This window comes from Carya illinoinensis, chromosome 4, assembly GCF_018687715.1.
Source record: "Carya illinoinensis cultivar Pawnee chromosome 4, C.illinoinensisPawnee_v1, whole genome shotgun sequence".
Classification (NCBI taxonomy): Eukaryota; Viridiplantae; Streptophyta; class Magnoliopsida; order Fagales; family Juglandaceae; genus Carya; species Carya illinoinensis.
This window is the reverse complement of record NC_056755.1, coordinates 3,703,943-3,715,003: the sequence shown is the minus strand read 5'-3', so window position 1 is coordinate 3,715,003 and position 11,061 is coordinate 3,703,943. Positions and strand designations below refer to the sequence as shown.

Sequence of the window (11,061 nt, the reverse complement as noted above, 5' to 3'; positions counted from 1 at the left end):
ACCAAAAACCCTAAACTTGAAGAATACCATCCCTATGGGATCCTATAAAATCGGGTAGATCCTAGACGTCCATCATGAATATCCAACTAATCTGACGGTTGTATGGACTCGATCATATTTTTTCAAAAAAATGGTCTCAATTAGAACGTTGGAACTTCCCAAAACGTTAAAAAGAAGATTGGAAAGTGACGCACAGGCCTATCTTTATCTCTCTGTGTCCCTTACCATCTCCCGAGTCCATAAGACCGTTGCAAGATCAAATTTTTAATCACAAAAGGTACAGAGAAGAGAGAACCCCAATAAGAAACTACAAAAGCTATTCAGTCAATCGATGCTCTGCCGAACCTCAAGTTCATCAACAATGGCAGAGACCAACGGCTCTTTGCCGCAAACCCATCAGCCAAATCCCGTGCTTCAGTCTCTCTTCCACGCACTCGACCCCATATCTCTCATCCGCTCTCAGAATTCAAACTCCAATCAACCCGTTCCTCTCAGACTCATTACGGAGAGCTTTATCATGGAGAGAGGACCCAGATACCGAGCATACGCTGAGCTGCGAGAAGCAAAGCTGAGAATGAAGGAAATAAAGCAACATGAACCGGAACGGTACGAGCCAAAGCTAACCCCTCCGAAGAAACAGGTAAAGTTTCAAGGGAGTTTGGTCTCTAGGCCCCAAAGGTCCTCCCTTCTTGCGCAGTCGGTGCCCGATTTCGCAGCGGCATTGCGAAAAGAGAACCGGAAGCCGGTCATGACCCTTCCATCAGTGCAAGAGATGACACCGCCATCAAAGAACTGGTCCAAAGTTAATGGGGTTCTGTCGAATTCGAGAGGGAGCAAGTCGGCAAGTGCAGGGGAGAAGAGGGGTGGTGGTGCTGGGGGATTGATGGCAAGGAAGAGCTATGCTAGTGTTGAGGAATTGAAAGGGCTGTCCTCGACCGCGGCGAATGCAATCAATGGAGAAAACCGGGGTGGAAGGAGCAGAAGAGGGATGGCGAAGACTGTTCTGGGGTACAGACAGTTTTGAAAGTCCCGGTGGTGGTGGTGTTTTTTAATATAGGATTTACAATTCATTCATTCTTCTTTTCTTATTTGATATTGGTTTGTTTCACGAGTTTTTTTTGAGTAATCTTTCATGGTCTTCTCTAGATGTTGAAGATAAAGTTGTTTCTTTTAGCTATGGATTTGAATGTCAGATATGATTGTAATATACTGATGGAGATCCCGTGGATCTCTCTTCTTCCATAATGGGATTTTATAGACTTGAGGACATGGCTATCTGTCTGTATCGTTTGAAATTCCGTCTAAAATCTTTATGGGAAAAGATTTTAGACTCACTGCATTAAATGCTACTGTAGATGGTATAAGGTCGAGCTCCACTTGTTATGTCTATATCTCTCATTATTATAAAAGTATTTAAAATAGAAAATTATAATTATTACAAAATTAACCATTTCTGGATGACCAAACCACAAAAGAGATACTTTTGACTGTTTATAAAACTGTAACAATCTTGCTTTGAAACAATGGACAGGCTTCATTTCTGAGTGAGTTGAATAATATCCCAGACTGATCCCAGACTGAAATAGAGGGGATTTACATCTCGTTAGTCGACCTTAACTAAACAAAAACCATTTTACAAACGGTTTGGCTATTTCAAGAAGTTACATCCAAGAAGGCCTGTCTTTTTGGACAGTGCTAATCTTTTAAATCCAGTAGCCACTTTCACTAAATACAATTGATCGGTTTGTACAAAATCTTCATGCTTTATTTAACGGAGAAGGTCTGGTGAGTGGTGAGTCAGCATACGAAATTTCCAAAGGAACCTGGCCTGCTATCCAAAAGGTCCATCACAATTTCGTCAACCAAAATTTGAAGTATGTCTCCATCAATTTCGGCACCAGTCTCAAATGCCTCAGTTTCAAAATCTGTCCATTTCTTCAAGGAATGACTCATCTCCAATTCTATTATCTCATCTGGAATCATCCCAGCCAAATCTGTCCACCTTCTAACCTCCTCTGCAGCATCTAGAGTCAACTTCTCTGTACTCATGTATAATGGCAACCTTGACCATGTCTTGAATCCGGAGTTACAGTATTGACCATATTTTGAGTCTAAACATTCTACGATCAAGTCAAAAAGAAATGTCCGTAGGTGATTACTTTCTTTGGTGTCCTCCAACCCTATAAAGCCAATAGAATTTATCCATGCGGTACGACCAAAAGATTCCATTCCATCTAGGAGATAGGGGCTAATAAGAAAATCTTTCATGCCATCAAAAGTATGCGGGGTTGCATTTCCAAACAAGAGTTCGGCATTCAAGATTACCTCCTTTGCTTGAGCGACCTTAATTCCCGTCAGTCCTGGCCCAGTAAGATTCAGGATGTCCAATATTTTCGAGACATGTCTGACATAATCAACTACCATCTGTCTACTCTCCATCCCTTGATTTGATGAGGTTGCTGAATCCAAAAAATCAGCATCAGGTGCCAGTGGTTGTAACTGGTTATAGGAGTAATCCATAGGGTCGGGACACAACTTATGTCTGGGAACTGCAAGCAAAGATTGGAGGCAGAAACAGGAACACTTAGAAGAAAATGAAATCACATGCATGGGAAAGAAAAAGGATGTGTTTGAACAATTCATTTCAGAGATCGGTCAATCTAAAGAGGATATACAAAGCACTATGTATTTCTTTGTCCTCCAATCTCTAGAATGTTACTCGAGTTTTTTTGTTTTTTTTTTCACCTGGGCTTTCATCCAGACTACTAGAAGAAAACGAGGCCTCAAGAACAGATCCAGGGCTAAGATGATGACTTTGACATGAACTTCCAACTAGCCCTTCCATCTCTGCTTTAGTCTGAAGAAAGAAATGAGAGAAACTGCACTTGTTAGTAATAGACAATTGCTAAAACACTATTCACTCAACAAGAGCACAAAATCAAAGGGCATAAAGGACCACTAATTAATCATATTTGAAAGCCAACTATTAAACAATCAAACAAGCAGACATATAAAATCTTCCTAATCGACAAGGAAAACCTCGCTGAAGAAAGGAGCAAATTAAACTATTTGTCAGCAATTTCCAGACACTTTAAATGCTAACCGACTGTTGACACAAGTCGTCCTTTCTTCCTAATGGTAAAAAATACTTTTATTACCCCAGATAAATGGTTAGGTAATGATTTGTTTCCAACAAAGAAGATTTTTAATAGGCTTACAAGTTGAGACATAAGTGTTCTAATGGTATCTCTACATGCATTCATTGACAGAAAAGGCAAAATATGGAACTAAAAATCCCAGGTAAAATAACAACGCCTTTTGGTTCTGCATGGGTGGGTTGAATTGTCCAAACGGTAAAGATTTGGCTGGAGTAAAGCAACACAGGCTGAACTACACAAACATAAGTGATGAAAGATGCTAGCATGACCAGTACCTCGAAAGCTATATCCTTATTGAACATATGACCATCCTGAGAGCAAAGTTGCTCTGCTGTGAAGGCAGATATTAACTCTTGGAGAATTATAGCAGCGGACGTCTTTACCGGAGCACCATTTATCAACTCTTCATCTTCTTGACGAGTCAATTCCTTCCATTTTTGTTCCAAAAGGACCCCTAAAGCATCTCTTCTCAATGGCAATGGCCTTTGAAAAGGTATCTTTCCATTTTCATCCCTCATTTTCTCCTCTACTTTTGCCGGAATTCCAGTCTTGTGCCTTGTAGAGGAATTGAATGTAAAAGAAATAATATCAGTTTCCTTATTTCCATCAGCTCTTTCTCCATCTCCCCGACCAGCTAATCTACTACTCACAGTATTTTGGTTCATGGAGTGAGCATTAAGTCCCATGCATTTTCCATTTGAAGTATCAGTCCAGACACTTCTTTCTTTTGCAATAGTTGAACTGACAAAACCTGTACTTTCAGTTTGCCCGCTTACATTTATTGTTCTCCTTTTTCGTACTGGAGGCCTTAACTGCAGTATGGAATCATCCTGTCCATTACAAACCTTCTTCAGTGTGTCAAACCCAGAAGTGTCCACCTTACCAAGCACCCTGGGCCTGGTTCGGCCAGTTAGACTTCGGTTCAAAGTGACAAAATCTTTGGTCCCAGTAGCAGCATTTCCAGCTGATGAGATTCTTCGGCTCTGCAGATTACTTAGTTTAGACCTAGGTGGAATCTTATCCCTGCCTAACAACATTCGATCCACTGTTTGCATCTTCTGCTTGAAAGCCATGGAAGATGTTTCATCTTCTTGAGGCTTGCTCGATAATTGCAATTGTCGTTGATCTTCGTGTGATAGAGGCACTCTTACTGTAATTTGTTCGTTATTGCTTTGTGGATTGTCCTTTGCCTTGGCAACAAGACAAACGCCCTGGTCCTTACTTCTTAGGAAAAATGCCTCTCTTTCTTGCTCATGGGAGGATTCGGGTGGCCTTGGTTTACTCCATCCAGAGTCCTGAGAAGCAACAACATTTGAAGCTAAAAAAGCAGATGGCTGTTCCTCAGCATTTGGTCCCAAGGCCACCATATTACCACAATTTGTACAAGATGTCTGCCCCCTCAAAGGATGGGCTAAACCCCCATTATAACTGGGTTGTTCCAATGTATCTGGGGACATAAACCAGGTTCTCTCTGTCTCAATCTCATCCTTGGGAGAATGATACAAAGAACTTGAATAAGTAAGAGCGCATTTAGCTCTGTTTGTAGCTTGTAAGCCCGGTTCCAAAATCTTAGTAGCAGCACCAATTAATCGAGAGCTTCGAGGCACATTCCTCCCGGAGGAAATCCTTGAACTCTTCACCGGAGAAGCAAGCTTTGGGTGATGATTATGGTGCTTTCTCGACCGTGACAAAACACTTTTAATTTGTAATGCCTCAGCTCCAAACCTAGTCACTGCCTGTCCCTCAAACAGCCCAGTCTTTTGAAGCTTCTGAGGCCTCGATTCCTGCTTGGTTCCTCCTTTGTCCAGATTCAACTCCTCCTTATAAAGCCCACCATGACTAGCCACAAATTTCTCCTCTTCAATACCATAATTATCAGAGAATGAAGGTTTCTTAGGCTTATCTCGATGCACAGTCGGCATGGATTCAAGACCCATTAGCCTAGCAACCAAACCAGGAGTCCGCATTTCATGCTTTTTCTCCAAATCCAACCGACGATTTCCATTTTTCTTCACATTTGGGAAACCCCCGCTGTTTTCATCAGCAATCTACGAATACCAAATTACAAAACAATAAACAAGGAGCCTTACAAGTAGAAGAGGGGCAGAAACAAAAATTCATAACCAAGAGACATACCAAACAGCTAGAACTCATATTTCTACAAAGTAAAATGCATACCAAATGGAGCTTGGAAATGGGCATCTTCTCATCTCCTTTAAACTTCGAGGAAGCTTTCTTTGCTCGAACTAATACACCCAAGACAAAAATCAATTTTTTTTTTCCAAGGGGAAATTTGTATATATATATATTTTTTGTGTGTGTGAACATAGCGAGAAATTAGTGAGAAATAATGAAGCAATGAGGGGTTTTGTCCTGTGGATAAGAGAGTGACCTGGAGGAAGGAGCTTCATGGAGAAGAGTTTCTTCTTTGCGAATCTCCGGTTCCAATCAAAAAGCTGAAAGAAGATGCCAACACAACCACCAGGCCTATGCGTCCTCTTTTCTGTAGTAACGGCCAAAGAGGACGACGTGTTCCCGGTGTTCTCATTCATTTCTCCAAACCGGAAGGACAAATCCCAAATCACCTCAACCACTCATATAGAAGCAAAAAAAAATTCACTGAAGCCTCCAAATTTCTCAAACCCAACCTTGCATTGTCATTAAAACTTGCATTTACAGAAACCGAAACTACATCCCTAACACTCTTAGAACTTTGAAGAAACAGCGCCGAGTCCTCCAATCAGACTCGAAATCCACAGAGGAACTAGCCATATTACAAATCCTAAAAAATGAATCTTCCGTACAGAAATAACAATACCAATGCCAAATCTAATCAACAAACAAAAAAGCTGAATCCGGAAAGCAACACCTCGGAGCCAGCAAAACAACGACGCACGCTCCACGAAGCACAGGTGAAGAGAGAGAGAGAGAGAGACAGACAGACAGAGGACGCTGCCAGTAGTACCTGTCTTTACAACGCTGCACACAACAACGACCTGAGCCCAAAAAGCTTTCGGTACAGCAAAACTCGTAAAGAGATTGTCGACGAGAAGAAAAGATGAAGGGGGAAAGATAATGGAATCATATGTATGTTCTCGAATAATCTTCGCAAAGCTGCCAAAGCTCCACAGATTGAAGAAGCTCGAGGCTCTGTGTGAGGCTCTGTGTCTCTCTGCCACAAGGCTGAGCGCGCATGAGAGGGAGAGAGTTGAGTGACTAGGATAAGCTCTGAGAGGGGACAGTGAGCGGATCCCACGCGCACCAGATTATTGGTCAACACCTAACACAGCTATTTCATGATAAATTGATAATAAAATATATTATAATTTTTATAAAAAAATTTAATTTTCTAATAAAAATAATTTTATTATCTAACGTCATATTATTAATTTATTTTTATAAAATTTTCTTTCAATTAAAATAATTTTTGAATTACTATGTATTGTTTATCGAAAAGTACTGTTTCATGCAGGGTTTTGCGACTGCATGCTATTATTAATTAAGAAGTGAAAGGAGGAATGGAAGGAGAGAAAAAAGCAGAGATGGCGACACGGCTTTACTTTGAGCGACCAACATTGGATAAACCTGTGTAATGATTAGTGATGGGCATGTCCTTCTTCCGACCGAAATAGCCATGCATGCACGTAATTGTTTTACTTGTACGTCCACGTTTCAACCTCAACATAAAGTCTTCAAAAAGAGTAACCATAGACGAGCAATCGCATGAATTGTTTTCGCCGTTAAAGTTATATATGGGTCAACCCAAATATAATATGTTTAAGTTAAATAAGTTAGATATTTAAACTCGATCTATTTAAATATCTGCTGACATGACATATCTAGTTTTATATAAATAGACTGAGTTTACTCGCATGATTTATTTAATATGATTAATATAATTTTATATAAAAATTAAAATTTATATTTATTAATAGTCACAATATTTAAAAAAATAATAATACTACATACTAACAAAAAAAAATATTTTCAACTTTTAATTTATAATAAATCAATATTACAAACTCAACAATAACAAATATGAGTATAAATCTAAAATTACAATTCTAACAATAAAAAAGATTGACCTGTTTATTAATCGTGTCTTAATGAGTTGATATGATTTGACTCGAACACATTTATATTAAATCCAAATCTATTAATTTTCTATCGTGTTCGTGTTGAATTTATGGATAGCGTCACATGATATTGATACCCTTACTCCAAGATGATCTTAATTAATTATCAAACATATGTGAAGCCACTGCCAAGTGCATATGCAAAATCCGGCATTAATGCAGTCCTCGCCACACAAACTTACCAATAAATTGGTCAATTTATATCGATAATATCATCAAAAGTGGCGGATATATATATATATATATATATTTCTTGAAAGCAATAATACTTCGATATTGATGTAACTGATATGTCAATTTGTACCTCATGCAGACAAGAGTACTACTAACACGTAGTGTACATGAGTAAGCAACTCGTTTTCTCTTGCATGCATGTATCCAAAATTTTAGTAATATTTCAGATCAGCGTACTCAAAAGTATATTCACAATGGGCAAGCAAACACCAAAAAGAAGACAACCATTTCCTGAAAGCAATGTTTGCCTGTCATGCTGTAGTACTCGATCCAGAGTATGCATGTGGTTTGCATCATATCATCATCCGGATCTGGCCTTGACCCCCCACCTCTGCCTCGCTCCTTCCCCTCTACTATCAAAAGAGAACTACTATAAATATAAAGAGAAAATTACACATTAACAAATCTATGCATGACAAGTTAATGTAATTTGATGAGATAGTTCGTTAAATTTATTTTATAATAAAAATAACTTTATAATCTGACATATCACATTAAGTCACATTAATTTATAATTTATTTTTATATAATTTTTTTATAACTAAATTATTAATCTTCAAATAATTACAAAAAGCTACAACATCCATGTCTTCGAGACCCTTTCCTAGCCCTTATTGTCCTTTTTGTAATGCGTCATGGGTAGCACTTTTGGATACGTGCATTCTTTTTTTTTTTTTTTTCATGTAATTTTTTAATCTCTTTAAATATTTTTAAAAAGTTCATAATATTATTAAAAATATACTTTCTAAAATTATTGAATAAATAAAAAAATATGTGGAAACCCATTATCGGAATCCATTACCGGGACCCATGGCATTTTCCTTTTCTAATACAACAATTTTGCCAAGTTGACCAGCCAGTGCTTCTCCTTTTGAGGAACCATATAAAACAAAAGAACATAAAGCTGATGATCAGGCCGCCGGGTGCATATATGATAAATCAAGCCAGCCACGACAATATCCTGACGAAACAAAAAAACTCTGACAACATCCTTTTTACAGTTTTACTGTTTACAGATGGAGGAATAACAGGTTGCATCTCTTGAGACAATTCCACGTAAAAATGGTCCTAAAAGTCCACGAATTAAGTTCCATTAAAGACGGTTCATTAATACTCATTAAGAAAATTAAGGTCTTACTCAAAAACTTCTGATATATTTTTATCTTCCCAATAAGTACTTGTGATGATTAATGGTGCAAACTTATCCATTTGTGTTCTTTGTTTTCAATCGAACGAAAGGTACGTAGTCTGCAAATGATGATTCTTAATTGGTGGCGGCCGAAGCTCGATCTCACAGATGAAAAAAAAAAATTAAATCATTAATGGTTGAATCCATTAATTCATCCTCATGAATCCTCACGATATATAGATAAGAAGGATCATGATCAGAAAATGATAAGCATGCAAAGCTCATCTAAGAATTAACTTGAGTCCATGAATAATTGATTCGAACCATGCATAAGGCTTTCTAATCGTTGACTCATCCTGTGGAAACATGTGGGACCATTAACACAACTAGCATATCCTAATTTCCCAACGCAGATCATATCATATGCATACAAAGAAAAATGATAAATAAACCCAAAAAAAAAAAAAGAAGAAGAAGAAGCGGGTCAGAAAATGAGTATATAAGATTGGAATTGGAATTTAAATCGAGCATGTACATCAAGTTGGAGTTTTAATTATAAATATTGATGCAGGGAAAAAAAAAAGCAAAACAAAACAAGCTCAAAATGTAGAACAGAGAAAAAGTTGTCAATTCATTATGATCTCTCAAAAATCAAATTCAAAGAACATTTCAAACACTCCTCGCAGATGATCAACTACCTAATCTTAACCTTTTACTCCTCATGTAAAGAATATAAGATCAGATATTAAGGGAACCAAATCAAAGTATGTACATGACCATGAGTGATCAAATATCAAAAGCATAAAAAGAAGAACAGAATGCATGGGACAGCCATGAAAGCAACCGTTACCTGTCATGTAGTGCTGCTCCAAAGCATGTGCACTTGAATTATGCCATTCCTTGTCCCTTCCATCATAAATAGGTCTCTCATCTAGTTTTCTTATTGATACAAACCAATTAGTACTCCACATTCTAGATCATGCATGTATTTTAACTTCTTAATTACACATCAAGATAAATATACAAGTAAAAACGATTCAATCCACACAATTTGCAAAGTTATATCGACAGGAAATAGATATCATAGATCATTAATTAAATTAGAGCAATTGAAGTATGTCATTTCCTGCTCTTGTGATCTTTGCCACTGGCGAAGAATAAACCAAAGCCAAATAAATATGCTGTAGGAACATTCAGAATTACAGGACTAATCCGAACAGCATTGGCATATAATCCATGACCTTTCTTTAATGGTGGTTTTCGATAACCCTTTGAAGCCCAAGATTGAGATGCTTTTATTGATGCATGCTTCTGAGAACTAGTATTCTGCTTAGAATTTTGAGCATCATTTGACAATGGGGCTCGCTTGAGATTTGCTGCAGATCCTGTTGAGTTGCTCAGAGATAAAAATGGTGGTAAAGAGCAGAAGCTGATCCTTCCGTATCCACTGCCACAGCTGCTAGTACTCCGCGTGAACCGCCAAATGAACTTGGAACTCTGCTTCTGATCATGATCCACTTCAGTACGGCCTGCACACTTGCTTTCCATGGCGCTCTCTTGCTTTGAAATTTCACGCATAGCTTGTGGTGATGGCAATGGAGGACGAGAGCCGAACGGATCCGTTTGCTTCATGGGAGTGATCTTTTTCTTGATTTCAGTGGGAAGAATTTTCCCATCGGAGAAAAGCTCGTCCGCAGCATAGGATTCTTGACCGAAACTCTCACGATGAAAACAGAAGTCGAAATCGATGCTCGAGCTCAAACCCGAGGAGTTTGCTCGAAGATGATAACGGCTTTCAGCAGGTACAAGTACATCGGATTGGCAAAAATCATGGGAAAATGAAATCCTAGGACTCGTACCAGTATTCGAACTTTCCGAGTAGAGATCAACACCCATTTCTTGAAACTTGCGAGAAATCTGAAACGACAGGAACCGAACAGCCTGAAATTGAATTGGAGGAGCTATATAAATCAGACAACGCGAATTTGGAGGAAAATAGTTATGGCATTATGGGCAGTTTGACGTTTTATCTGCAACAAAGAAGCAATAAAAGAGTCAAACCGGAGGCATAAAAGAATACCCGAAAGCAACGAATTAAACACGAAAATCTGGGAGAGGAGACAAAACAATATAGGTTTCTTGAAGAGTTGGGGATCGTAACTAAGGCCGGTAAACGAACTCAAAGGTAAAAACAAATGGAAGTAGATTGAAATACGAGTCCTGTGTACATGTTGGAGACTGGGAGGCCGTAAAGAGACAAAGCAAGCGAGACGTAGTTTGAAGCACCCAAAACTAGCCGGCCTCAGGAGGCAGGCATGTGCGTATAATGTGTTCTAGCCAAGTTATAATTCTGCTGGATGCCTCGGGAGGGGTTGGGCGTATATGTTGTCTCCTGTGTAGTGGA

At 38.6% G+C, this 11,061-nt stretch overlaps 3 protein-coding genes across 4 annotated transcripts; 1 reads left to right on the top strand and 2 right to left on the bottom strand.

The window, feature by feature from the left end:
• The first annotated feature begins 26 nt into the window (after positions 1-26).
• On the top strand, positions 27-1,269 carry LOC122307103. The gene has a single exon (XM_043119736.1). The coding sequence runs from the start codon at positions 332-334 to the stop codon at positions 1,022-1,024; it is 693 nt and encodes a 230-aa protein (XP_042975670.1). The 5' UTR covers positions 27-331; the 3' UTR covers positions 1,025-1,269.
• Positions 1,270-1,458: 189 nt separating this feature from the next.
• Positions 1,459-6,412, bottom strand: LOC122307101. Its single transcript, XM_043119732.1, has 5 exons — positions 5,551-6,412; positions 5,337-5,404; positions 3,434-5,206; positions 2,746-2,857; positions 1,459-2,549 (listed from the first exon to the last, which is right to left on the bottom strand). Exons 1-5 carry the CDS (start codon positions 5,708-5,710, stop codon positions 1,798-1,800), a joined length of 2,865 nt encoding a protein of 954 aa, XP_042975666.1. The 5' UTR covers positions 5,711-6,412; the 3' UTR covers positions 1,459-1,797.
• A 3,202-nt stretch (positions 6,413-9,614) lies between these two features.
• On the bottom strand, positions 9,615-11,061 carry LOC122307853. Of its 2 annotated transcripts, none has more exons than XM_043120963.1 (2): positions 10,819-11,061; positions 9,615-10,687 (listed from the first exon to the last, which is right to left on the bottom strand). In XM_043120963.1, exon 2 carries the CDS (start codon positions 10,551-10,553, stop codon positions 9,777-9,779), a length of 777 nt encoding a protein of 258 aa, XP_042976897.1. In that variant the 5' UTR covers positions 10,554-10,687; positions 10,819-11,061; the 3' UTR covers positions 9,615-9,776. The 2 variants fall into 2 exon arrangements, with proteins under 2 accessions (XP_042976897.1, XP_042976896.1); XM_043120962.1 differs by having other exon boundaries at positions 10,886-11,061.